This window comes from Vidua chalybeata, chromosome 4, assembly GCF_026979565.1.
Source record: "Vidua chalybeata isolate OUT-0048 chromosome 4, bVidCha1 merged haplotype, whole genome shotgun sequence".
In the NCBI taxonomy this organism is placed as follows: domain Eukaryota; kingdom Metazoa; phylum Chordata; class Aves; order Passeriformes; family Viduidae; genus Vidua; species Vidua chalybeata.
In genome coordinates, this window is record NC_071533.1 from 5,080,277 (window position 1) to 5,108,258 (window position 27,982).

General features: G+C 42.8%; 1 protein-coding gene across 2 annotated transcripts; it reads left to right on the plus strand.

The window, feature by feature from the left end:
* Positions 1-913: 913 nt before the first annotated feature.
* Positions 914-27,681, plus strand: RASGEF1B (RasGEF domain family member 1B). 2 transcript variants are annotated; one of them, XM_053941439.1, is made up of 14 exons: positions 914-1,027; positions 12,486-12,668; positions 14,114-14,236; positions 15,026-15,163; positions 17,751-17,966; positions 18,066-18,140; positions 19,416-19,511; positions 20,094-20,196; positions 20,921-21,000; positions 21,387-21,482; positions 22,901-22,996; positions 24,175-24,298; positions 24,928-25,000; positions 25,813-27,681. In XM_053941439.1, the coding sequence occupies exons 2-14, from the start codon at positions 12,492-12,494 to the stop codon at positions 25,835-25,837; spliced, it is 1,422 nt and encodes a 473-aa protein (XP_053797414.1). In that variant the 5' UTR covers positions 914-1,027; positions 12,486-12,491; the 3' UTR covers positions 25,838-27,681. The 2 variants fall into 2 exon arrangements, with proteins under 2 accessions (XP_053797414.1, XP_053797415.1); XM_053941440.1 differs by lacking the exon at positions 914-1,027 and adding an exon at positions 10,255-10,286.
* The last annotated feature ends 301 nt before the right edge of the window (positions 27,682-27,982 follow it).

Below are 27,982 nucleotides of genomic sequence, written 5' to 3' on the forward strand. Positions count from 1 at the left end.
CTTCAGTTAGTGAAAGACCCGATGCATGTAGTTAGCCTCACTTGTAAAGTGCAGGTTCTGATCTGGCTGCTGCCACTCCATAGGAAGACCTTGGCTGGATGTTCTGAGGGGTCAAAAAAAGGAAATTGAGCATAGATTAGTAAATGTTAGGGGGTGGAGAGCAGGGAATATCGGAGTATTGCTCCCCTAAATCTGAGGTTCAATTGCACCTTGAACTGTGCATAGGCAGCTCCATTTCCCTCATCTCAGAAGGTTTAGAGGTACTGCAAAAACGGTGGTGGAGGACAGCAAGGCTTGTCCAAGATCTGGACCTTGTTTATAGAGTGACTAGGTAAACCTGGACTTTCGACCCTGGAAAAGTGCTGTGCAAGAAGTGCAGAGTGCTCTCTCCAGAGCACAAAGAAGCAAAGTGTTTGTCACTCCATCCAAGAGCAATGGGGCACCAGATCCAAGCTTAGTGAACCAAGCTGCAGAGAAAACAAAGGGCGCTGGGTGAGGAGTCGTAGTGGATCTGTACAAGGACCTTTTGGAAGATTACTGTGCACGAGCTGCACGGGGAACTGGATGAGAAGAAACAGCAGCGGGCTGAGGAAACCCTCTGTGCTGGAAATAAAACCTGGGAGACTCAGAGGAGGCACTCTCTGTGTTCGTGTGTCTGCGTCCCGTTCCTGCCCATCCGCGAGAACGATTCTCTTCCCACCGCTGCCAGCGGAATGGTACCAGTCCAGCGGCACAGCAGCTGAGGCCACGCCTGGCAGCAGCTCCAGCCACACCTGCCCTCTGGTGCCAGCTGCCCGCCGCGGCTCCGCAGGGCCGGCCGCACCGCGCTCCGCCTCCCCGCGGCACCGGCGGGCGGGGACGGGACGGGACGGGAGCGGCGCTTCCCGGCGCTCCGCCCGCCGCCGGCACAGTCCGTGGGGAGCCGAGCCGTGCTGTCCTGTGCTGTCCTCTGCTGTGTCGTGGGTGATGAGTGCGTGAGAGCCATAAAGCAGCGTCTGGGGCCGGGAGCGCCTGCGGCCACTTCCAGGTACAGTCCGTGAGTCTGCGGTGCGTCTTGTCGGTCCGTCCATCCATCCATCCATCCATCCATCCATCCATCCATCCATCCATCCATCCATCCATCCATCCATCCATCCATCCATCCATCCATCCATCCATCCGTCTCTGTCTTCGTTGCCAGCTCCGGCAGGACGGTCTCGTTCCTCCTGGTGTTTAATCTCCTTCCTGGCTACCCAGCTCCGTACGGACAGAGCTGCTTTTTTGCGCGTTATCAGCGTACTGGGGAAAGGAGAGACTTCAACCCAGCAGTGATTGGATCCTATTGGGTCCTTCTCCTTGTCCCCTTCCCTGTAGTAAGAGAGAACAGGGTCCTACAACTGCACGATGTGATTTTCTTTTTTTTTTTTTTTTTTTTTCCCGTGGCTGTAATCCGTGGAGAAGCTTTCCCTGCTTTACTTTACACCCGTCAGTTCAACTGGTTGCTGGTTTTCTTGGGTGGGAAGGATAAAAAAGCACTGATTTACCAGATTGTGTTCGTAGGGCTGAGTAAAATGCGTGTGTGGGAGGGATGTGTGTGTGTGTGTGTGTCTTTCGCTGGGCATCTGCTGAGTGTGAGTGTGGTAAAACTTGACGCTCCTGCGCTGTGTGAGGCGGCAGCAGTTCAGGGGTACGAGGAGAGTCAGGACTGGTAAAATAAATGTTAAATGACCTCAAATCAATGTTAAATGACCCAAGACCAGTGCGTCAGTGCACACTGTAAACTAAGGCAGCTCTAACAAGCAGTGCCTCCCAATCTGCCCGTGTGTAAAGCTAAATAAAACACAGGGGGATGAGGAACTCTTTCAGAGGAGCTCTCCTGAACAGAACGGAGGAGGGCTGACTCCTCTCAAAGGGCAAGAATGGCCTGAAAAATCCAAAGAGCCGGGAACAAAGCGGTGCTCTGTATCTCGGGCGGCTCTGTCTAAGCGAGGAATGTTGAGGGGGCTGCTTTCAGTGAGATTAGCGCCTTGGTGGGCTGAGATGTCATCTGTGCCATCTGTGGGGAACTGGGACTTGGGCAGGCAGGACTGCGTCTCCAGGCTGTCTCTTTATTTTGAAAGCTGAGAAGAGCTTTTTGAAGTACGGCTTCCTCAGGCTTATCTTACGGCTTCCAAATGAGATGCCTTGGAGAGAAGCTGTTAATCAGCGGAAAATCAGTGCTAAATATACTCAAGACAAGGAGCTAACTGATGAGCTGTTCTGGAGAGAACTAATAGCTGAGACCAAGCTCTGATTTTGGATAAGCAGTGGGGATATCACTGCTTTGAACAGCAGGACTGAAACAGGCCACTGTAGGATTTGTTAAATCTTTGTAAAAGAGGAAAGAAATTACTGATTTAGCAGGGGTTAAGCTCACAGCTGTGCCACGCACTGAGTAAAACGCTTATTTTTGTATGGTGTGCTGAATCCCTGCTGGTTTGCATTCTTTGTGGTTTCTTTCTGCTGAGGTTTTGAGGGGCCAGCACTGTGTGTTGTTGCCTGTGCTCCAGTTGTGCGGGTTATCTAAACAGTCCTAGGGGAGTGCAGAGTCACCGTGCCTGCCCCTGGTCTGTGGGGTGAGCTGCTGTCACACTGTGTCAGAAGCGACAGGCACAGTTCAGCCCTGCAGCAGGATCCGTGAAGGAATAATAATAATTAAAAAAAAAAAAAAAAAAAAAAAAAAAAGACAATATGGGGCTTTCCTTTTGTAACTGGGTAGTTAAAAAGTGAGGTTTTCTTGGGGTGAAGACAGGAAGGAGCTGTGTGTGGATCATATTCGCCAGGCTGTGCTGCACATCACTGTAAGGGTCTGCTGACATACGCTGGGACTGTTTGGGATAGATTGCCTGCATTTCAGGGGAGGAGGCACAATCCGTGATTGCACATACTTAAGCATTTTTTTTTTCCAGATGTTAGTAAACACACAGGTGTACTCTGCAAGCACCGAGAAGCGCCCTTTGCTTGGCATGGGTATGAGGGACTGAGCCACATCATCTAATAAACACTTGGATAGAAAATAAGCTTGTAAACAAAGCTTCCAGAGAGCATTTTACAGCCACAGCAAGACAATACATTCATTTACAAACAGGAGGCAAAGACTCCAGCTGAAAGCTGTTGCTAATTTCTCCTCTGTTCTAGCTGCTGTAAGAAGTAATATTAAAAAACTAAATAGCTACTGTGAAGAACCTAAGTGGGTGGCATTTAGTATGGCTGTATTTTTAAATGGAAGATGTGCAGGATCATGACAACAATCCAGCTCACTCTCCCTAGGCAGCTCCAGAATAGCACTGAATGACTCAGATCCATGCATTCTGACTATTTTGGGTTTGATTCATCACAATGCATCTTCTCCCCAGAATAAAATGCTCCCCAGGTCACCTACCCCTCCCATGGGCTCAGGTACTCTGCTTGCTTCTTGTGACATCTGGAAATAGGGCCAGAAATGCCAGGGAGCACACCTGCAGAGAGGAGCCTGGGAGCTGTGAGCCTGCACAGTGAGACCTTCAGATTCATGAGGAATAAGACAGGGGATAAATAAGCTTGAGTCAGACCGGGGAGTGGGGTATTCTCTGAGGTAATTGCTCTCATTGATACCAAGGCCAGGTGCTTTCTGCATGAATGTAGCGTGCTGAACTGACAGTACTTGTCCATCAGGACTAGAGTTGATCCTCCCTTAAACATCCTGCAGGGATTCAGACACTATTAGGCCACGTTTGTAGTGATTTTTTCACAGCCCAGCGTGGCGTACATTTGCTCAATATCATACCTATTGGCTGGTGACTTAATAGGTGTAATTGTTTCAGGGCAAGGAGCGTTCGACCATGGATTGCAAAGCCCAGGGGTCCACCCTCAGTCGGGCACGGGAACTGCTGCTGGTCTCAAAGGCTGACACAAACCCGTCTGCTATGGCCCTGCCTAGACTTGGGAAAAAGATCTTTTCAGTCATTCTGGCTATTATGTGCTTCTTTTTGATTTCCCAAGGAGTCAGGCAAGCTGATTGCAGACAATTGTTTTACAAGTCCTCTGTACCTCAGAGCCAGCTCTGTTCTAGGCTTCTTCTTATAGCCAGCCTAGATATAAATGGGTGTGAGGCAAGTGTAACTGCTGCAGATACAGAGCTGTACTTCCTCTCTTAGCAGACAAAGTGGAACCATCCATTTTTTTCTTCAATCTAGACATTGGAAAGTGTATTTTTTTGTTGTTGTTGTGGTGGTGGTGGTGAGGGTTTAACTGAAGTAATTCTGTTGAAGAATCTATGAATATACTGCTTTCAACCTGCTCAGTGTCAGTAAAAATTCTGTACTCTTCATGGAATCATAAGGACTCAGCGACTGGGAAAAAAAAAAGATCATATTAATTGTTTGCCCTAAAACCAGCAATTTTCCTGCATCATCTAAATGGCAGAGACATTTGCCAATGAGGTTTTTAGGTTGAAACAGTTAAATGAAATTTAGTACTGTTATTTAACACAACTACAGCTTGCAGTTGTAAATTATAACTTGGCTGCCTATTATGATTACAAAAGGGAAAGGTGTTTCCTTTTGAAGTGTACTGTAGGTTGCACCAAAAGGCCACGCATGGGTGTCTGCAAAGAGCAATAGTTTTGGGATTCAGAAGGAATCCTGCTTTGATGAGGTTGAAGAAGGAACCACGTCAAGAGAGCTTCATGCTTAAGGCTAGTACCGTGCTCCTGGCAGTAATATAAGATACACCTTCTGTGCACCTTTTGAAAAAAGATCTTAGTGCTTAATGAAAGGAAATAAGCCCATACTTATCCCTCTTTGTACTGTCAAGCAGAGGAATGCAGTAATGAGAAACTGAGTGACTTGACTAAAGCCACGTGAGGAGCTTGTAGCAGAGTCAGGAGCAGATCCAACCTACCAGGAGCCAGGTCTAAGCACTGAAATAATGCCATAATGATTCTGTTTTCTGTGGATGGATATGTGAACAGCTCTTGATGAAGCTGGTTATAACTCTGAAATGGTCCAGAACCATGCTTAGCTACTGCCCATGCAGATAGAGAACATGGATCTTCTGGCTTGGATCACCTGGGGTGGGTTAGGATTACATCCCTGTCACATCCAGCATTCACATCCCTGTCACATAGAATGGATCACGCTCCCCAAGGTCAGTGAAAGTCTAATAACACAATGATTCTCTTCTGGTGATAGTGTAGGGGAAACTGCTCCCATTACTGTTGAAAACATCAAATTTCAGTTCTGTCAGTTTGAAGTATGCAGGAGGCACAAAGCATGCTACAGAAATGATGCAGAGTGCAGCAGTCTGTAGATAGAGAGCTACAGGACTCATGCCAGAGCTCTGATTCACTAGTGGGGGTAGCACAGCACAGGCCCCATCTGTCCACCCCACCCCACACCCCATTCCTGGACATCTCAGCCACCGTGAATCAGCTGCTGACTCACTCATTTTACGGTGTGATGTTTTGGAATAAAACATCACTGCTGTTCACTTGCCTTCAAACTCCTGACCTCAGAAGTGCAGCAACCCATCAGCTGAGTGAGGAGCAGCATCTCAGCTGTCCCTCAGCAGTGTGGGAGCTAGGGTGGTGAACTCCAGGCTGTGGAGCTCTGCATCTTGCTGGTGGATGGCAGCCCTGACAAACCAATCTGCAGCTGGCTGAATAGACAGGTGGGACTTTAGTATTTTAAGGCTGTAATATTTAAGAACAAATAGAGCAAATGGCAAAACTTTTCTGAGCTTCAATGGATCCAATAAGGGGAATGCTTTGCTTCTAAAATCCCCGCCCTGCTTCAGTAATGTAAAGAACTGGAAGGCTTTAGTAGCATTCTTGCTTTCAGTCCAGCTGTCTGCTCAGAAATTTTGGTAGAAAAGACTAGCTCTATGTGTTGTCTGTTTTTTTAGGATGGGAGGTGTTTAATTGAATCCTTTGTCTGGCCTGAGACTCTTGTGCATCTTTTTCCATTTCATTCATTCTGTAAATCCCTTAAGTTTTAAAGAGTCACTATGGAGCATGCAATGGACTGAACTTTTTCTAGAATCTCTTGTGCCTTCTGACATTTAATTACTGCTCTGCTAATTCATCATGTCACTTATAATATATACTTATCCTGTTCATTCATGTTTTAAACTTCTGAAACCGGGATTAGCAAAAAGATGTACAAGGTACAAAATCCCACACTTATATGGGAAAAGCCTTATTTTGCATTCAAATACTAAAAGAACACCATCCAGATGAAGAAATTACCCATAAAATTAAAAATAACTTAAGAATGAAAAGGTGAATCAATCACTAATGGAGCATGCTTCATATCTTTTTAAATAAGTGTGGTCTCCTGGATTTTAACCTACAGACAGAAATCTCATCAGCATTGTGATCATGGTACAAGTGCTTTAAGAAATTATATGTTATAGGTGTGGTATCCTTTTAGTGTCATGTGTTTCGAGGCTGTTGCTTTTGTGTGTCCAGCAACAGGGACAAATTGTATCATGTGTGTTTTGTTTGGGAGGAACACATGTCCTGTCCTCACCCTGGACTGAGTAATTTTCCTGCAGCTGGGATTTTTGCCGTGATGCAGATGCAGTCTGCCTGCGTGTGCTTCTCTGGCACTGCAGCAATGCTGTCACAGCCACTTTCAGCATCATTAGACTCTCTCTCTTCCTGCCCTACAGAAGAAGAGGATGGGAAAGGATAGAAGGGGAGCTGAGTTGTGGGGCTTAAGCAGGGGACATGGATTTACAGCACATCAGCAACAAAGAGGAACTCGTTTGTCTCCTTCCCTTTTTCTATGCAGATTTGGAGAAATTCAAGCCATTCTTAAATGCCTCACAATGTTCCTAACGCTCCCAAGTAAGCACACAAATGTATTCATACCCATCACACCTTTGTTCACTATCCAAGGACTTTAATTTCGAGTCATTCAGGATTCACTTAATTACTGTGCCAAAGTTCTCATACATGAGTGATCAGTCAGCAGTGCTGCATCTGACCTTCCCAAATCATCAGCTGGGTCTATTTATAGACCCAAGAAAAATGCACATTCAGGAGGAAAATGCTTCTACTTGAAATTCTGTTCCTGTTTTATTCTTTGCTTACTAGCGTTTTTCATTTTCCTTTGCAGCTTATTGTTGCCTGGGTGATTTTTGGAAAACTTTACAAAAATTGTTCATCCTCTGCTGTTTTAGTGAAAACTAAAGAGTACTTTAAGGTTCAGTCAGGTTTCTTACATCTACCTCAGGTATTTTCTTGCCCCACCAGCAGCTGTGCAAGATGTATTTTCTACTGTTATGACATTGTCCAACATGGGTGGTTTTGGTCCTCTAGGGTGGATTCCTTATGAGAGGTTCTTAATCTTCCTCTTGGTTTCAGTCTGGAAAAAGCTGATACCACTCCCCTTTTCGTCTCCTATGTGAGTATGAAAAAATATTCTGTATTCTGCCTCTTAAAAGATACATGTAATAAGTAATTCTAGGAAGGAACTAGAACTCAGAGTTGGTGCTGAAGTCACGCTCTGAGAATTGTATGGCAAATTCATCAAGCAAGAAGGCTTGAGCTGGGATAGTTCTGTGAACTTAATTTCTGCAAGTTAGACACATACAACACCCATCTGGGAGTTTTTCAGGTTTCTTATCTTCTCAGTAGCTTGAGCTGTAAAAATTTCCCCTTACCTTTCAGTGCTAGAAAAAAAAAAAAAAAAAAGCTTTGTGAGCGAAGCACACACACCACCACGAAGAGCTGTGTGGAATGCGATGGGTGGCCCCTGTGTCTGGTATGCTTTTGTTTTGGGCAGCTTGGGTGGATGCCCCGAGCACTGCAGAAGGATTCCAGCTGCTCCAGCCAGCCAGTCAGCTTTATCAAGGGCCTGGCTCTAGATACCTCTACACAAACACACATAATGTATGGGGAACAAACAAGAAGAATTAGAGACATGCACATGCCTGCGTGGTTGTGATATCACTGGCATCACAGAGACGTGGCGAGATGGCTCCTGTGGCTGGAGCATTGGAATGGAAGGCTGCTGGCTTTTCATGGAAGACAGGCAGGGGGTGTAGGTCTGGAGGAATTTGGGGAAATTGTACAGCAAGTTAGGGATGAGGTTAAGAAAGCTAAGGGCCAGTTAGAATTGAGTCTGGTCGGAGATGCCAAAGACAACAGGAAGGGCTTCTGTAGGCACCTTGCTAACAGAAGGAGAAGGGATAATGAGAGCCCTCTCTGGAGCTTCCTTGCTCCTGCAGGAAGTCAGTCTTTTGTTTTGCCATACCTCAGTTTTATGATGGCATCCTTCATAACAATGGTGGATGGTAATCACCTGTTAAATGTGGTTAAGGGTTTTTCTGATTGTATAGGGAGCGGCTCTGAGGGGATGTAATTGCATTTCTGAAGTTTGCATCTTTTAAGGGGAGATGTGCCCTGGGACTCATACCATTCCTCTGCCTGAGGGATATAGTGTGGGGAAAAAAATGTTCCTAACAGAGGAGCTGAAAATGTTTGGCAGTGGCTTTAAAGGCACCTTTCACAGCTACTACTGAACTTCTCAGTGGGTGCTTCTATGAAGGATGCCAGCTGTCCATATTACTGGGTTTGTTTTATGAATCTGATGTGCAGCCTGAGCTTTTAATATAAATTAAAACAAACCGATGCAACCTTTCACTGTTTGTAGTAGAAAACAGATTTTTTTTTTTTTTTTTTTTTTTTAATAAAGGTTTGGAAAAACACTTTCCAGCCTTGGAAGCAACGTCTGATTCCTTTTGTTTTGCCAAACTGAAACTTGGCTCCTGCAGGAGATGGTGGGGGTTTGAGCATGTAATCTTTGGCTCTGACTTCCTATTTACAGCGCTATTACTGGGAAGGTTGAGGCTTCTTTCTTGTCAGAGACTACTCACAGCCAGAATATGGACCTCAGTACCCAGGTCTCATGTTCTCCATAATGATACTAAATGCTGGGGAAAAAAATGTTGTATTCCTCTTTCCACAGTGCGGAGTTTTTGACTTTTCTCTGTTACAGGAGAGCATCACTGGTAAAGACAGGAAATTATTTCATCGCTCTTTCCTTCAAGTCAGATTTTTAATTTAAAAAAAAATCCCCACTCTTTTCATTCTTGGAAAAAGAGAGAAGAGATAAAAGGGTTTTCATGTGATTGCTAGCCAAATGTTTCCAAATCCCAGTTAAAAAGTTCCAGTTTTTAACTCCCAGAACATTTTTCACCAGAATAATATTTCTTGTCTTTTTTTCCCAGTTCCTGCTCGTCAGATCTTGCCCTGCTGTGCTTTGTCAACAATATTTTTAGGTTCCAAGATACCTCTGCTCTATATTCCATGGATTTGTGGACCATTATCTTCTCTGTAACCAAATTTCAGTTCCACTCAAGTTGTTCTGAAGGCAGAGTTCGGCTGAAGCTTTAGCTAAAGAAGCTTCTAATTAGAATTAAGCATGCTTCTTTATGTCTCCACCTCCAAATAAAATACAGCAGAGGAGTCAAAGTCAAGATAATAAAGGAGTCATGCTGGAAAAGCACATGTGTTGTATGAATCACCCCGTTGGCTATGCTATATTTGTCTCTGTCACACACTTTGCTATCAGCCCTTTTCATCACTTGGAGAACGTGTCCTGTGTCCTGCTCACTTCCAAGTGAAGCCCAGTTCTGACCACGCAGAACATGACCACAGCTTGGTGTCTCACTGAAGCAGGACTGAGCCCTCTCTGTCAAGCAGCTTCCAGAAATAGATAGCAAACAAGTGAGACAATACATACCCTTCGGGACAGACTTTTGAGAATTTTGTTTTACGGTTACAGATCAGTACATCTATTAATGGCCTGATGATTTTTTTTCCTTCCTGTTGATGAGGCTCTAGGAGACTGTGGCTCCAACCTGTCTGATTTGTGTTGTGAGGATTGTATGAAATGAAAACTAATTGCTGGCTAGTCTGGCTAAATCCCCTGCAGATTCCAGTCTTACCCTGAATTAGGCTGGTTTGGTTAACATGAGATCTGAGCTGAAACAAAACTACTCACCTTGGTTTTTTAGGAGTGCTAATATTGATGTCAAGTTGTTTTGCAGATGCAGACTAGCCTTTCTCACTTCCCTGTGGACTATTACCTTGGAACCACAGTGCTACAAATGTCTGGTGGGTCGCAGTGTTTACACACTGTTTGCTACCACTTGCATTTTGACTGAGCAAACTGCGCTGCAGTAGCTGAAAAATTCTAAATTTTTTCAGGACGTCTTTCAGTGTCAGTGGGCTGAAGAATATTTTGGAGTTGGTTCAAGTCTGTGGCTTTACATGCACGGTATGAAAACCTAGGAAATGCTGCAGAAGGTTCCTGTCAGCTCCTCAGTTAAGTTTTGTTCCTTAAACTGGGTTAGCCTTGCAAAGAACCTGAAAGACCAGGAGTCTTTTTACATCAGGATGCTTTATTGCTGCACAGCATGGCCATGGCAGGGTTGCACCTCACCTGCCCAGTAATTTGTAATTCCCTTGTACAGGAACCCGGTTAAGTTCAGTCCTGCACTTTACACTGTGGCATGTGTATTTACTTTATTCTTCTCCCAGTTCATCGGGCTGAATGGAATTGAAACGCTGGTTGAACAGCTGCATAGAGTGTCTGATGTCACTTTTCAGACACTGAGACTTTTCAGTCTTTCCCATTCTGATGCAGATATCTTTTGGCACCTCTCAAGGTGGAATTAGCACAGGTCGTGTAGGCCAGGAGGCTCTCCCCACTGTCCTTCTCTGCCTTTGTTTTTGGCTGTCTCTTACTATTTATTTACTGAACCACTCCAGCTTGTGCTGGTTTGAATGTCTCCATTGTCTGGACACACTGCCAGCAGCAGCAGCAAGTCTGTGCGGTGCTTCAGGTCCAAGCTAAGGAATCTGGCTAATAACTTAATAGCTTCTCATCTCCACCGAGCTCACTCTGCAAAGTGCTTTATTGTGGGTTGGGGAGCACACAGATGGCAGCACTCTATTTATCTCCAGGCTGTCACATCAGTAGCTGTTCTCAAAACGGGGGTGCCTTCGCAGGCTGGTGTTCACTGAGGTCTGTGGCTTTAAAGAGCCTTTTCCCGAATAGGATTTGATACAATGGAGAGAAAAGAAACAGCATCTGCTCTTACAATGATGGCTCAGAGGCATTAATACTTTTCTCATGCACATGTCGTCACATGAGCGCAGCAGCCCGTGGATATTGTCCTCTCAGTTTGATCTCCCTTGCCTTGAAGTTGTGGGGAGGATTGGAAACAAAGTGCCATCCTCTTTTGCAGTTTATCTGTCTCTCCCTGAATGCCCAGTAACTGCTGCAGTAGAGTTAACACCGGCATGTTTGGGGTTAAAACTGGGCACAAATTTAGCTTCCCATCGAGGCTATAAAACCTAAGTTCCTTAAACTGACAAGAACTGCTACTCCCAGGAAGCAGGGAAGGAGGGAGAAGGAAGGAGTTTATAACTCAACACTCAAGCAATCAGAGAGATTTTATCTTTTGGCCTTTTCAGATATTGCATTACTGGAAGAGCTCTTCTGGTAGAGCTCTTCTGAGCTCTTCTTCAAGGGGTCATGTCCCCCTTGCTGCCCACCCACTGCTCTGAGTGACTGAACAGCTTGCAGCACTGACTGATCTTTCCTTGGAAAGACATTTTGATTCCACAGGCACTAAAATGTAGACTGATGAGTAATTGCTTTATTTTTCCTGAAGCACAGGGCTGGATTTCTTCACATTTTCACAGAATTTTGGGAGAAGGTTTAACAAGCTTCATCTTTTATATCATTGGTGAGCTTGGACAACAGTGGTAAGCAGCTATGCCCAGGCAAGTTTTTCCAAATTTCTCTAGAGCCACTCAGAGAGTAGGTGGAGGCAGATGCACTGAAGCATCAGGCTTTAGCCTGGGTCACGCCTGTCACAGTGTTATTGGGAAAACCAAGCACCAATTTACCAGGGTGGAGTTAGGAAATGGGAGGTTTGGGATTGCAGTGACATGGCTGTCGTGTTGCATAAAGGAGACTGTCCTCTCACATAACCTTTTCAGGGCTTCACTTCAGTGCCTTCTGCACTGGCACGGGGTGGGTGTGTCAGCCTGGGACAGCCTGAACATGCTTCCCCTTCACAGTGCTGCTCTTAGGGAGCTTCTTTCAGGATTTGACTAAAGTGAACATTATGCCACATCCCCAAAAGCTTTATAGAAAGTCTGAGATCCCAAAGCCTGTTAGGATTTTTGTACCTCCATCTAACTCTTAGCCTGGACATCTTATCTGTCATTTAATAAAGAAACAGCAAGATATAAAAGAAGCACCAGGCAGTGGTGAAAGCCTGTGTTTGACCTTTCGTGAGAAGTCTGCACAAGCTTGAAAACAGTACAAGTGTGTGCAAGTAACCCATGGCATGACACTGAGGTTTTTTTTTTTTCTAGTGCTGTATTATCTCTGGAAGATAGAAAACCCCTGACATTGTACCTTCCCTGAATTATCCCTTATCCCTTTTGTGTGTCTCCTCAGGGCAAGATGCCACAGACACCTCCCTTTGCAGCGATGTTTGACAGCAGCAGCTACAACAGGAACCTGTATCAGACAAAAGAAGACGGCTGTGGAGGGCTCTATTACCACGACAACAATCTCCTCTCGGGGTCTCTGGAAGCTCTGATCCAGCACTTAGTACCCAATGTGGATTACTATCCCGATGTAAGTTAGCTGTGTGGCCAGGCCTGATGTGTCTCCTAAAGGGAAACATGAGCAGCAAGAGCAGAACGTGTCACATCCATGGCTAAGGGAGGGGGTCAGGTGGCCAACCAGCTGTGGTAACATGTGCTTTACCTGAGTGCATCCTGCAATAACTCACCCAGCCTAGGAAGTCTAATGCTTTATTACTCCTGTTGTAAGGTGAGCAGCCCTGGTGACTCATTTATAAAGCACACACCTAGACTGGCTTATTGCTTGACGGATCGTGTGTACCATTGACCCTCAAAAAATGCTGCCAGGCAAGCTGAAGAGAAAGACACGACCACTGTTGTGACAGAATGAAAGTATTTATTGCAAAACCAAGTGGTTTTTAATGCATATTTCCCATAGTTCATCTGAGGTTGACGTGTACTTGCAATAAGCAACCAAAATGTTGAACTAGTACCACAATATTTAGGGTCAGCAGAGGCTGGATGTGACAACAGGAGAGTTTTTCATCTGAGAATTTTTGACCTGTGTAGGCACATCCACGCATTGAGACATTTTCTATAATTCTTAGAAAAGAAGATAAAAAAGAATGGTATCAGAAGTGGCAGCTGGGGACAACTGGTGGATGATGAAACTGCAGCTCTACTTGTGACATGCTCCTGCTGAAGACATAACTCTGCTTCTGTTCAGTTTCTGTTATTGTCATAGATCTTTTCACATTTCTGAGACACGATCTTTTTTTTTTAACTTGGGTCAGAATTACCAGCAGCACAGAACTGTACTTAAGCTAGTGCTTATCCATTAATGCTTTGTGTAAACTTCAAATATGTAGCAATTTAGACACTGGTTGGTCAAGCACGATGATTTCTGCCAAGTTTCTAGAGCCAGAACGTTTTAGAGGCTTTGTAGGCTGGGTGCCATAGATACTTAACTACTGGCAAAGTGGAAAGTGGAATGGATATTCTGAATATCCATCTCACAATGAGTTCAAATCACGATGCATGGAAAATCAAAGGAGCCTCTTCTTGTAACCTCAGAATCAGTTACTGATTTTTATTCTGCAAAATTAAGCTATGCAGTTCCCTCCACTTTCACTCAGGGGACAAAAGTTTACTGTAGAGCAGGAGTAGCTGAGTTGAAATTTTATTCTGAGTAGTTTCAGGTAATGAGCTTGCAATAAGGCTGTGTGCAATAGGAGAGCTAAACCACCTTTGCCCTGCCTTGTTTTGGTTTAATCTTGCATAACTTGGCTCGAGCACAGACTTATAGTACTGGTTCTGGAGCAGCGATAAGTGTTAAATTAAATGCTTGCCTCTTTTGTAATTGCTTTTGGCACAGCCACATGTAGAGTTTTCTTCTGCAGATAGTAAACGAGGGGCAGATTTTTCAGGAAGGCATTTTGAGAAAACATAAAAAATGCTGGTAATTTATGCCTTTCTCTGTCTTCCTCTTGTTCACAGAGGACGTACATCTTCACCTTCCTTCTCAGCTCCCGCCTCTTCATGCACCCGTACGAGCTCATGGCCAAAGTCTGCCACCTGTGCACCGAGCAGCAGAGACTCAGTGAGCCTGGCCTCGACAAGGTAAGATCCCACACTCTCAGGGACTTCCCAGGTCCCTGCCCAAACCAAAATGCTCCTATTCAAGAGGGTCCTCAGTGCAATAGAATAGACTGAAAATCTGAAACAAGCAATTAGAATTTGACCCTTTATTCACTGAGATTCATGGGGAATTTCCCACACTGCTCAGCCTGTCCTCTGTGAGGGCTGCTGCTTCTGCTGCACTGTTTGTTTTATCAAGAGAATCTGTGAAACAGGGTCCTGAACAGACCAAATCTGCCCTCTGAAAGTCCAAGGCAGAGGTTTTGTTGATCCTCATCCTTCCTTCACCGAGAATCAAAAATCATTTTGTGGTCACTATGCCCAAGGCAGCCTCTGACCACCACATCTCCTCACTAGCCCTTCACTGTCTGTTTACAGGTTTCTCCCCATAAGGTGTAGGGCATGCATAGGTCGTGGCACAACTGAAATGTACAGCTTTCTTTGTTGAGGGTTAGTCATAAGTTATGGAAACACTAATCAATGCCTCGTGCTGAGGCACTCCTGGTAATGAGGGGAATCATTTCCACCCACCTGAGGCCTAATTTCCAGGTCAGCTAAGCCAATGAGAGTCTCTTCATTGGCTTCCATGGCCATTGGCTCTGGCCTATAGGCCTATAATCCAATGCTGAATGAAGTTAAGATTAAAATTTACCTGACATTCATACCCTTATGGTCTACAGTATCCTGCAGAGCAGAATTCTCTTTCCTTTGAGCTAGATATTTCCTGCACTGCTGTTGCATGTAACATTCCTCACTACTGTTTCCAAATAGAACTGGACCCAGAAAATTGCACCAAAAATCCTACAGTTGTTGACCGAGTGGACAGAGACTTTTCCTTATGATTTCCGCGATGAAAGAATGATGAGGAACTTAAAGGAGCTGGCACAAAGAATAGCCAGTGGGGATGAGGTAAGTTGTCTGCACACAAGGTTACTGGGTAAAATGGTGTTCCTGTTACTGCTTTGATATTGCTGTTAATAACATGGTGTGGCTCTGGGTGCTTAGGAAAACTTATTATCAAGGTGGGGGTAGGCAAAAAGTTCTGTCTGGTACCTAAGCCTAGGATGAAACCACACATCATAAGCAGATCTTCTCCAAAGCATGGGCAAGGTTCTCTCCAGCTCTAAGCCCATAGCATAAACCCATTTTGTGCAGACAGGCACAATTTGGTGGATGTTAGTATTTATCATTTTACTTGGAGGAAGCTGGCTAGGACAATAGCTGAAAAATCCCTATCAGTGTTGATAATTTCTTCAGTAAGATGTGTTGGAGTTGGGCCTTTGACCTGTAGGTCAATGGAAAAGTTACAGCAGGTTTGGGGAGAAATTTCCAAAAGAGGAGTAGACCAGGAAGGATTGTCTTGAGCTTAAAGTATCGACTCAGAGGAAGTCTGTCCTACTCCTTCCTGTGGATGGAGCACACAAGGAAATCACCTGACCTTTCTCAAAATCCAAAATCCCACTTTTCAGATGGAAGTTCCACATGGGTGTTGTGAAATATTTTGATGCTTAACTGATGCTTGTCTTTTAAGTACTGAAATAAACTCGGCCAAAAGCCAAGGGTTATATTTACTTCGTGGAAGGGAATTAACAAGGTTTCAGTAAGTAAATCCTGTGTAGCTGGCAAAATACTGCTATTGCAAAAGACACTGGGGTGGCATTTGGAAGAACTATAAACATGAATAGCAATTGCTAAATGGCATTGTGTTTCCAGTGCTCAGCAGGGACCAGTGTTCCTAAAATAAGCTTTTAAGTAATGGTATGGATGAGGCAGCAAACAGCACATTAACAGCTGGACTCAGAGAAGCTGAGAGTGCTGCTGCCAGAGGCCCAGAAGGGCCTTGAGAGGCTGTACACAAGCATGGAAAAGAACAAACCTAAACCGAACTTGGAAGCTGAAATACATTTTGATGTTGTCAAAGTGGGGAGAGACGGAAGAAGATGGGACAAGAAAGTGAAATGTGGTATGAAATGCAAATTTAAAAGAGACACAATTCGATGTGCAAGCTGAAGGTTGCAAGATAGCTCCAGGGGGCTTTGGACTGGGAAGAGGCAAGAGGCGTGCCCTTACTTCAGGGGTGCCAGGTTGCTTTGTTTCTAGATACTCTTCATAGCAAGGTAGGAAATTGAAGTGCGGTTCCAGGCAAAGCAGTTGCGATTGAGGGCTCGCACCCACTTGAAAAATACTCACTGGCACAAAAAGAAAGAACTACTTAGCCTGGAGGAAGTTGAGTTGGTGGAAGGAAGAACGAAATGAGAAGAGGGAAGGGTTGTCTGCAATGAAGTTTCTGTCTGCAGATAGTTTAAAGAGTGAAATCGTCTATTGAAGGGAAAGGCAGATGTACAAAGCTGCTAGGAACTGTGCAAAGGGACCAATCTTACTCAGAGAACTATAAAACCTTTCTAGCTGTAGCTTTGAGGTTTTTTTGACTTTGATGTTCCTTTCAGAAAGACAAAGTTAAAGCAAGCACTACAGTAAATTGACTTGTTTTATTGTGAACTGCTTGGAACAGTAAATGGCAACTTCCTTGACCTTGGTTTTCTACAGGTCACTTGGATTTTTGTGAGTCATTATCTTAAAGGATACAAAAGAAGCAGTTTCCTACTCCTGTTCACTACACTTCTACTTATAGCTTCTTATTCCACTTCCTGAATTATTGTACTCCTGTTCTTTTAAGAACTGGTAGTAAGAGTACAACCAAAATCTCTCACCACACTAACATATGGCTCCTTTAAGACAACATATTTGGAAAAATCTTTGGAGAAAAGGACAAATTAGTCAGAATAAAGGATATTGCTGCTGATCATACTGTAGTGTGCAGACAATACTTTTTGGATGATCCTTTTTGAAGCCACTTAAGTTTTGCTTTAATGGCTTTAGGATGATATGTGGAGTCTGGAAGAGCAGCCTCCTTGGTTACACAGTTCTATCTGCTTAAGAGTTGAGTTCTGCTCCTACTTCAAATTGTCACTCCTGATAACTTAAATCACTACATGGAAGGGCCTGCAAAGGCAAAAGAAGGGAGAGGTGGTTTTATTATCTTCTCCTTTTCCTCAGATTCACTGCAAGTTTGAGCTCTCACTTTGGTGAATCTGGTTGTGATTTGCTGCAGAGAGAAGCAGGTCCTTTGTTTATTACAGAATGGCCACGTATTTGTTTTTTTCCTGTGGTCTTAAGCAGGAGAAGATGGAGTATTTTCATTTCTTGTATTTCCTGCAGTGGTGGTTGGTACTTTTCAGGGAGTGGATTGAACACATCTTTTATTTGAGCTAACTGAGTCAATATTGAGCCTGTGAGACAATCACTGCTTAAACCCTCAGCTGGATTCCTTTTGGTCTGATGAAATGCTAATATTACAAATTCACATAATAAAGCTTATCTTGACAACAGGGTATCTTGACAGGTATCAGCATCCATCTGTTGCAGTGACACACAGACTTTAATGGTGTCTTCTCACATTTTGGAAGTGTTTTCTGATCGTTTGATGTTAAAACAGATGTACCGGAAGAACGTGCAGCAGCTCCTCCAGAACCTGATTCGGAAGCTGGCCGCGGTTACCCAGTACGAGGAAGTGCTTGCAAAAATTGATGCCACCACATCCACAGATCGCCTCACGCTCCTAAAGACCAAGCCCCAGTCCATCCAGAGGGACATAATCACAGTCTGCAATGATCCCTATGTGTTAGCCCAGCAGCTGACACACATAGAGCTTGTGAGTTGTTACGCTCCCAGGGATGACTTCATCCTTCCCCTCTTTTTGAAGTGAAGGTTAACAGGGGATATGACTTGGCTGCTTCTGTGCTTTATTTAGGAGAGACTCAATTATATTGGACCAGAAGAATTTATCCAGGCGTTTGTGCAGAAGGATCCTCTGAATAATGCCCAGGTAATGGGAGCAGATCTGGAGCAGCACTGAAATGCATCATTTACCGTCAGGTGCACCATAAGCTGGAAGTGAGGTCCAGCAATAAATGAGGACCAGTAGAAAACAAGCTTTAACATTCCCATTAAACATTTTATTAATGTTTTTTTTTTTTTTTTTACTTTCTGGAGTACAACTCCTGAAGCTTGAGAACTCAGCCAACAAATTGACTTAAATGAACACATTTCCTGGGTTTTCTGACTTAAGCTAAGGGAGAATTTGATGCTGTGAATGTTTTCCCCAGGCCATTTATGCAGCCTACAGCTGCAAGAAGTTGAGTTTAACTTTGCCTTCTGCATTATTCGTTTTCGACATCTGTTCTTCCTTTTTAGTAAACAGAACTCTTTGCAGCCAAGTGGCACATGGGGGAATTTGCAGGTAGAGCAAATAGACCTAACAAAAAGAGCGCAGAGGGCTCTGGATCTATGTGAGGTTTTAACCAGCCATGATGGAGTTGTCATCTCTTTGAGTGCTGTTTTCAAAATGACTTAATGTTTTATGTTTTTCAAGATGACTTAACCTCTGTAAATAAATTGTGACAGAGTCAGTCTATTAAAACTTCAATTAACTTTAAACTGACAAACAGAATAGAATGACACAGGTTTACAATTTGATGTTCAGTCAGATGGTCTCTGAAATTGTTTTTCCAGATAGAGATCACTGAAACTGCTGTCTACCCCTTTTTAGGCAACCCTGAGATGTGGTGTGGGAATGATTCCAAGATGATACAGCATAGCACTGCTCAGGAAAGGGATAATCCCATCAAAATGGTAGTGTTGATCTCCCAAACTTAGGATGCAGTATATCCAATAGCCAAACATAATGTGCCTGACCTCCATTTTCCTGCTGCACTTGCAGAGAGCCTAATGTTTTATCTACTCTAGCAGAGGGGCAGGAGTAAGGACTGAAACAGTGTGCATATTCAAGAGAGATTTATGCAGATATTTATCCCTGATTGTTTGCATAGGTCTGTCCTAGGTCCTTAAAGATTCCCAGTAGGACTTAAAGCATTCCATGTGCCTGCTGGAGTGCTTTACTGGGCTGAAAGCTCAGAAGGAAGTTACACATGCTTGAATACTACCACTGCTGCTTTCCCTCTAAGCTTTTTGTCACTTTGGGTAATTTGAATTATTCCTGGTTACTTGACAATGTTTGGGAATGGCAAGGCAGAAAGCCAGAAGATCTCCCAGGGAGAAGATAAAAATTGTGCTAAAGTTGCTATTTTATTTCTGTCTGTAGAGCTGCTACGGAGATCGAAAGAAGACTCGGAATCTTGAAGCCTATGTGGAGTGGTTTAACAGGCTCAGTTACTTGGTTGCAACAGAAATCTGTATGGTGAGCCAGGACTTTTTGTGCTGAAAGGTTTTGTTTAGTTATCTAAAGCTGTGAAGCTTTTTCAAGTTTGGTGCCTCTTGGAGTTTTCATTCGCTTGGTTCTGTAATTGTTGACATTTGGATGCAGTCAGAGCACGTCTGAAGAGGAAATAAGATCAGTGTTTTTAGCATTGTACTGGTGCCTCAGCCTTGTTCGTGTGACAGTGATGATTTATTGTGGGTTAGCCCTTCTTGGTACACGAGCATGTGTGGCCTGCTGTTCTCTTCTCTGGAAGGCCCTTGTGAATTGAGGCACATTCTCTCCTCTGGCTGAACCCCTACTCTGCTCTGCTGTTCTTCATATCCTCCTCCTTGGCAGAGCCTCTTTTCCTGTTGTCCTTGCTCTTTGCCTGCCTGGGATCTGGTTTGTCCTTGCTGTCCTGAATGCTTTTGAACACAATAGTGTAACTTCTTCTACATGTAAAGGATAGTGTGAAGCTGTGGTACATATGAAAAAGACTTTTAACAGGGGTCTTATTTCTTTGGGGATGTGTCTGAGTGCTGTTTCCTGCTGAGCATAACCCTACAAATGCATCTCTTGCAGCCTGTGAAGAAGAAGCACAGAGCAAGAGTGATAGAATATTTCATCGATGTGGCACGGGAATGTTTTAACATTGGCAACTTCAATTCCTTAATGGCTATTATTTGTAAGTATGAGATATTGAGATACTGAGATACTATTTTATTCCTGTTTCAATCTGGATAAAGGAAGCAGAGTGCTTCACACAGAAATCTACTGCTGAGCTTGGTCAGCAGCATGAAGTTGCTCAACACTGTTGTAGTGTTATGTGTGTGCTATAAAGCTGGTATAAACCAAAGTTTTCTTTGCAACTCTTCAGAGACCTCAATCCCCACTTTTTTAAACCATCTTCAATGCTAAATTGGAATAGTAACTTTCCCTGTAATATGGAGCATTGAAACGTCTTCCATCATTTCTGTCACATCCTAGTGGTTTAAAAATTCCATACCTCTTTATATCTGGTAGGAAAATACTGGGATTTTTTTTTTTCATTTGAAATATGAAAACTTCATAGTTAGGTGTAGTTTTCAATGAATTATGTAAGAGATGGTGTTCAGAACACTCATTTGAACTTTTCTGTTGTACATATATGTTTTATCAAATCCACATTAAATAATGTTATAGCATTTTTTTTTTTTAGAGCTTTCATTCTGTAAGAGATGAAGATTTTGTTTCCAAGGTTATTTTGGAATTTAAAGAAAACAATGACTCTGATTTCTTGAGTAGCTTCATTGAAAACACTTGTTATTGGTAATAGATTCTTTGCTTTCTAAATACTTACTGGTCCAAACTACCTGAAAGACTTTTTTTTTCTTTTAAATACTCCAACAATCTCTTTCTTTTCTATCAAGCTGGCATGAACATGAGTCCCGTGTCTCGATTAAAGAAAACCTGGGCAAAAGTGAAGACAGCCAAATTTGATATTCTTGAGGTAAGTTTGGCTAATATATGGACAGGAGCATGTTACTTTGAACTGCTCAAAAATGTGAGTTTGGCTTCATTATGACATTTCATTTAGTATATTTGTGCTCTTAATGGATTTTGTCCAGCTGACCTTTGTCAAAGGTCATGCAGGTGGCAGCACTATATGAGTTTGTGATTTGTCCAAGAGAATATATTGGCTCCCTTGTTGTGCTGAATGGACGTTTTTAAAAATAAGGTTCTCTTCTGATCAAATGAACAGACAGAGAGATACCGCAGTCCTCTACAAAGCTGCATTTGTGGGGCTGTTCAGAAGACCTTTTCCTATTTAAGAGTTGCTCAGTTGAAAAAGGATTGTGTGCAACCTCATTATCTGCATCTTTTCATGCCTTGCAGCATCAGATGGACCCTTCCAGCAATTTTTATAATTACCGAACTGCTCTGCGTGGAGCCGCTCAGAGGTCCCTGACAGCTCACAGCAACAGAGAGAAGGTGTGTTTGCAAACGACAGTGGGCAAAAGGGAAATGTGCTTGTTGTGTTGCACCGTAAACCTTTATCCTGGAATTCTGATTCTCAGCAACTCTACCCCTGGTGGGCTTATAAAAAGCTGCCAGATCAGTTTGGGGCTGACTGAAAGTCCAACATTAAATGATCACTTTGATTATTTAAGTAAAAGAAGGACGTTGCCTCAGCTCATTTCTGTTCGACAGACACCTCTATCTCACAAACCTATACCACAAACAAAAAGGTTAAGGACTGACATGAGATTGCTAGTAATTTGTTCTTATAGCTGCTACCTCTGCTAAACTTTCAGTAATTCATGGCTTAAGGTGGAAAAGCTTTAAAACTTACTCATAAAAGGTATTTTAAACCTCAAATCTAGACAGAGCTGTGGCGTTCCCTTCCTGTATATAGCTGTTAGATGCAGAATCTCAGTGGTAGTTCTTGTGGAAAGGAATCAAATAGCTTCCTAACTGCTCTCCACTTGGAAGCAGTTGCTCATCAGCTCCTTATTAGGACTTCATGCTATGTTGAATAAACGTGATCTTGGAGTTCATGGAATAAACTGCCAGGCAGATGAAGCAAATCCACGTGCAGTCTGCTGATTTATACCGTTGTTATACATTGAATGTCTTTCTGAGTCCTAAGGCTCTGTTCACATATCATTCAAAGTACCAGAAGTTTAAATGTAAGAGGCTTGCTTCTTTTTTAGAGAAAAGTCACTTTTAAGATTTCAAAGAAAGAACTTAGAGATATTGAAATATGGTGCAGTGAAGTGTTCCATGGAAATAAGTGGTATTTGTTTAATCCCCAATTGTAACAAGGATGTGTAGTTGTGAAAACTTCCATAGGATGAAAATTAAAATAGAACCATTTCAAGAAAGTAAAATTCTCCAGCATTCTCCAAAGAAGATACTTTGTCCATTTGGCAGGAAATGCTTAATTTTAAGACAGTCAGTACCAAGGTTCCATGACTTGCATGAGCTCAGGGAATTGTAGCTTGAAAACCATTTGTGCTGCTACCCCAATATTCCCTGCCGTGCTTCAATTTGCATCTCCCCTTGTTTACCAAGCAAGTCCTGCCAAGAGGGAAAGCTACACTACAAGATACCCTGCAGGAATTACATGTAAGAAGTAGGTGCCTCTGACCAGTTATATTCTGGAATCTGCAAGGAAGAAGAAAAAAAATGAAAACAAGAAGGACATGACACAGAAATGGAGGACTTTGTGGAGAAACTTGTTTTTTAAAATGCAGTGAATGCAGAGTGTTTGTGTAAAGATGTAGAATTCCTTAGTCCTTCTGTATTGTGCTTACCTTTTGTATTACCTGACTTCCTTTCATTTTTCTCTGTAGACCATTGTGTCTTGATTCAGGACCAGACTGATAATAATGCTGCTCTCTCCCTAGATTGTGATACCTTTCTTCAGCCTCTTGATCAAAGACATTTACTTCCTCAATGAGGGCTGTGCCAATCGCCTTCCCAATGGCCACGTCAATTTTGAGGTAAGTAGAGCACTGAGTAGGGTTTTAATGCAGGGTCAGCCCCTTTAACAGAAAACTGAAGCAGATCACAGTCCAATTTCCCCTGGATTCTGGGAGAGCAAACACAGACTGGAATTTGAGTGTATCTGTTACTGCTCAGGGGAGCTGGGAGCACTTTTATTGAAGATGGAGTGTTTGTAGAAACTTTTGATAATTCCCACTTTTTTAGTGGGGAGAAAAAAAGGTCAGAACTTCTTCCCAGTGCTCAAATTCATCTCAACATTTCAATTCACAGGTTTGTCCTAATTAATGGCAAAATGTTCAAATTAGTATTTTAGGGTTTTATCTTTTAATTCCTCACATAAAAAGCAAGTTCCTCCTTTATCAAGATACATAGGCAGCATTTTCATGCATGTGAGTCCCAGAGTGTCTGTGAAGAAATATGTGATAGATAGTTTTGATTCTCTTGTTTTCCAGTAGTTTTTCTGCCTCTGATTTCATGCTTGTTATCTGGCACAGGGTGATTTGTTGCCTGGTACTTTCAGTTTTCAAGAAGCCTGGGTCATTCACACAAAAGTGCAGTCCATTTCAGTTGTAGTCATAGGTATGAATTAGCCTAAAGTCTCTAAAACTAGGCTGTGCAATGCCCTTTTGCTCAAGGAATCCATGTGCACTGGTGGCATGTTAAACTTTAATTGAAAGAGTTTATCAATTAATGGCATCAGCACTCTACATGGGGAGTGTTTATTTTTGGCATACATTTCCAGCAAGAAAATAGAGCATTTCATATTTGCTAACTGACAGGAAACATCTGGATTTTGAAATGTCATTATTAAGCATCTGATGTGAAAATCACTATGTATTTAATTGCAAAACAAAAAGCATAAGCATAAATGAAGTTAAAATTTGGGCATAAGGAGTGTTACCAGCTTCTTGAAAAAAAAAGTATATTAAGTGCACTTAATGATCTACTATATTTGTATTCACAACAGCAATTTTAACAAGGTGAAGGAGTGAGAAGTTACCATAGCTTGAAACAGGAACACAAAATTTAGGAGCTGAGTTGTTGAGTCAGATCATGTTCAATTCTATCTTAAATGCCAAGGACAATCAAAGCCTTGGTCTCCAAACCAAGATCTCTCCCTCTTTTTTGAAAAATGTTCAATATATAGCACCTCTTCTGCTTTGTATTCTGACAGAAATTTTGGGAATTGGCAAAACAAGTCAGTGAATTTATGACATGGAAGCAAGTGGAGTGCCCTTTTGAAAAGGATTGGAAGATTCTGCAGTACTTGCTCTCTGTCCCAGTCTTCAGTGATGATGGTAAGAAGCTCTGCAGGGATAGTGTCACTGGCTACTGCTCAGTCTCTTTCTGTGTTAATTTATGGCTTCCTCACAGTAAGGAAAGACTATCCTGTCTCTGTCTGGCAAGTGAAAAATGTTCCTCCCTTACAAATGACAGAGAAGATAAGATTTTTTCTTTTATGTGCTTATAGTCTGTGAGAATCAACACTAGTTCTGAAATAGAATGAATGAAATTGATGTGGTCCCTGTAAATGTCACATGAAATGTATTTATGTGGACTTTCAGGATGCTTTGCACTAAAGGGTGCTGCTTAAGGAAGAAAATAGGGACTTCACTGGCTACTTACAAAGCACCATGTCCCTGGGCTCATTTTATTTTCTCTTGAGTGCTTTCTTCTCCTCGTGCTTTTGAGTTTCCGCTGGTTGCCTTTTCCCCCCCTCCAGGGTAGTCTTTGTTCTCATGCACAGTTTGTTGGCATTGTCTGGGTGCAGTTATAAGCAATGCTATACTTCCTAATGGGATTCTGAAGCCCTTAACTGAGGGATGGATAATACATGCCTGCTTCATTTAACTCAGTCTGCTTTGCAAGGAGAGCAAATTTTAAAATGCCAGTGGGCCTAACATAATGTATTTGCTTCTGATTGCAGCACTTTACTTGGCTTCCTATGAAAGTGAAGGTCCTGAGAACCACATTGAAAAGGACAGATGGAAGACACTAAGGTTTGTGTCAGAGGTTACCCAGATCAATAAATAAATAGAATGGGATACAGAGCAAGCATCAAGCAGTTAAAACCAAATGGCGTGTTACATGTTTCAACAGATGGGCTACAGCATGGTTGTAAATCCCAAACCCCCTCCCAATCTCTTGGACTCTTGGAAAAAATAGAATAATCAGTCTTTATCTTAAACCCTCTTGGTCCTTCTTTCCCTTAGGAAATGGGAATTAGAATAAGTAATTTTGTATTTTAATTTCTTGTGTTACTCAGTGAAGGAAGAAAGTACTTTTTAAACTCCAAGAAATCCCCACTTCCTCACAAGTTCTCTACAGAGCACTCTGGATTCCACACAGATGTTTTCACAGCTTCTGCATCACTTTCTGCACCAGCCTTTCAGACAGGGCTGAGGTTTGCCTAAAAATCACTTTGGGGCAAATGCATTAATGAAACTAGTTAACAATTTAGAGTTCAGGCTGGGGAAAAATATTCAGCAAAGTCATATTTTTGGCTTTTCTTCTACTGCTGTTAGAATGCAGCCTCACCAGCTCTTTGATTTTACTAATCGTGGAAGAATATGTGAACCATTGAGGCAGGGGATGTAACAATTCCATCTGATTGACTCCACTCATTTTGAGGAGAAGACAGGGAGAGAGTTACATCAGGGCACAGACGTTCCACGTTGCACAGGGTGACAAGATGAAAACCTCTAGTAACTGGAATCTCAGTTTCGCAGCTTCCGTATCGTAGTCACTCTGAGAAGACTCACATCATTCTAATGATTGTCTTTACCCATTTGCATTTCCCTCTGCCTTTCAGGTCAGCACTTCTGGGCAGAGTCTAGAGCACACCATGTCTGCTGTTGCTGTGTTACGTGGATTGCCAAGGGCCATGGCTTGGTTTATTTTTCTGTGCACTGAGTGGCGCTCCGAGTGACGAAAGATGTGCAGTCAGTTGCAATATTGTGGCAGCAAAGATGAAAGAAGCTAATTCAAGAACAAACAGGCAGCTTCTCTCATCTGACAGATGAGATAAAATCACAGCCCACTCATCTGGGAATCAGGCTGAAGTATTGATTGAGAATCCTTTGAAGATCTCAGATGCTGCCTATGAATCATTTCACACCTGGATGGAATATTCTTTCCTTTCCTTTTGCTGCAGCTTGCTGCTACAAGGACTCACAGGAGGTTACAGAGGGGAAATGTTCACCATTCCTTTCAGTGAAACCCAAGTCTGCATTGGAGAGTCTCATTCCTAATAAGCTGAATATATATCCCAGAACTTTGGGATTGCTAAGAAGGGAAAGGACTGGACACAAAAATTGGCTGCTGAGGAGAATTTCTCCCTACCACTGTAATGGTGGCTGGGTTTTTTGTCTTTTTCCAATGTGTTTTTGAGTTGGCTGCTGGCAGGCAAACTCATTATTATTTTAAGTTATTTAAAAAATATAAAGTAATAAAAACCAAGGCTGTGGTAGAAAATACACCCGCTATAAAAAGATAGTAGCTATGTAGCTCTACAACTTCTAGGGAAGCTTTTTCTTTTCTTCACTTCTTTACAACTAACCACTACATGCTACAGACATGCTTATTTCTACTGTGAGGTTTTCTTACTCTTGATTTTCCATACTTGACCTTCTTCTTATATTAGGTTGAACAAGCTGACTTTTCTAGAGTAGTCATTGAAAAACTGGCATAAAAACTGTTGAAATATGAGAGTATGTTTTTATTAAGTAATTTTTATAAATGCTTTTTTTTTTGAAAGGGTGACAGTGGATAACAGAATCCACTTTGACTGAAACAGCAAGATGCTGAAAAGAAAAAAAAGGCTTCTTCTCTGCTGCAGCTATGAACAAAACAGTCTTCCTGTGTGTTTGCTTTAGGGATTATGTTTATGACTGTGAAGTAGTTCACTGTGTTACACACCTAATAAGTCTTTAGTAGCTCTGAATACTTAGTCAAACTATCCTAGGAGGAACCGGATTGAAAAAGAAATACAAAACTAGGCTGTAGCTGTAGATCAATACAAAAATCAATAAGCAAAATACATACTTGGCAAAAAAAAAAAAAAAAAAAAACCAAAAACTATTTGCAATTATTCTGCTGCTGTTGTTAAAAAAAAAAAAAAAAAAAAGTAAGAATAAATATATTTATTTGTTGCACTGCATCTCTTGAGTTTTCAGGTAAGGTGGTTTTTATGTTCTGTCTGTATCTTTTCAGGCACAAATTTTTATTTTTAATTCCATAGTAACATGTTGAGGTAGCCTTTGTTAATGGGGATACTGTCCTTAACTACAACCTGTTTGCTGAAACAAGGTACTGGAAGTCTCTGAGTTATATATTCCACAAGGAATTCCCTTCTCACCAGGGCCTCAAGCCCTGGCAGAGACGGTTTCCTCTCCTCCTTTCCCATTCCCTGTGTTGGGGTAAAGGAGGAAGAAGAGGCCAGCTCTTGGAAAGGAGAAAACTGCTTCTGCTGTGCACAGACTTGCCTCCCAGCTTTCATCAGGTGAGGTCTTTGCCATTCTGCCCCCTACATCCCTCCCCTGTTGTTGAGGCTTATGTCTGGTGCTTGAAAGGGGAATGCAAATCCCAAACCTCCGGCAAGGCAGAGCTGCTCCTTCAGCCATTATTTAACTGAGTGTTTGATGTTAGAGCCTTGCCATCTCTGTCCCCTCTGCTCCATCATTTGGTGCAGCCAGACCATGCTGGGCTTTAATTTGGAACATCCCAAGCTATGTCAGGCCGTTGAACCACTGATGCGGAAAGCGCCGTTCACACCTGTCCATAGCAAATGGGAGAGAAAAGGACTGATTCTTCCATGGTCCAGCAGCTCCCAAAGCAAGCATCACAGACTCTCAGAAATCAGGAGTTACAAGAACTCAGTAACTCTACAAGCTGAGTGTTCAGGCAGGACTGAAAATCCCAGCTCAGGGCTGACAGTGCTGTCCCAGCTCAGTGCTGACAGAGAACAATGCTTTCTCCTGTAC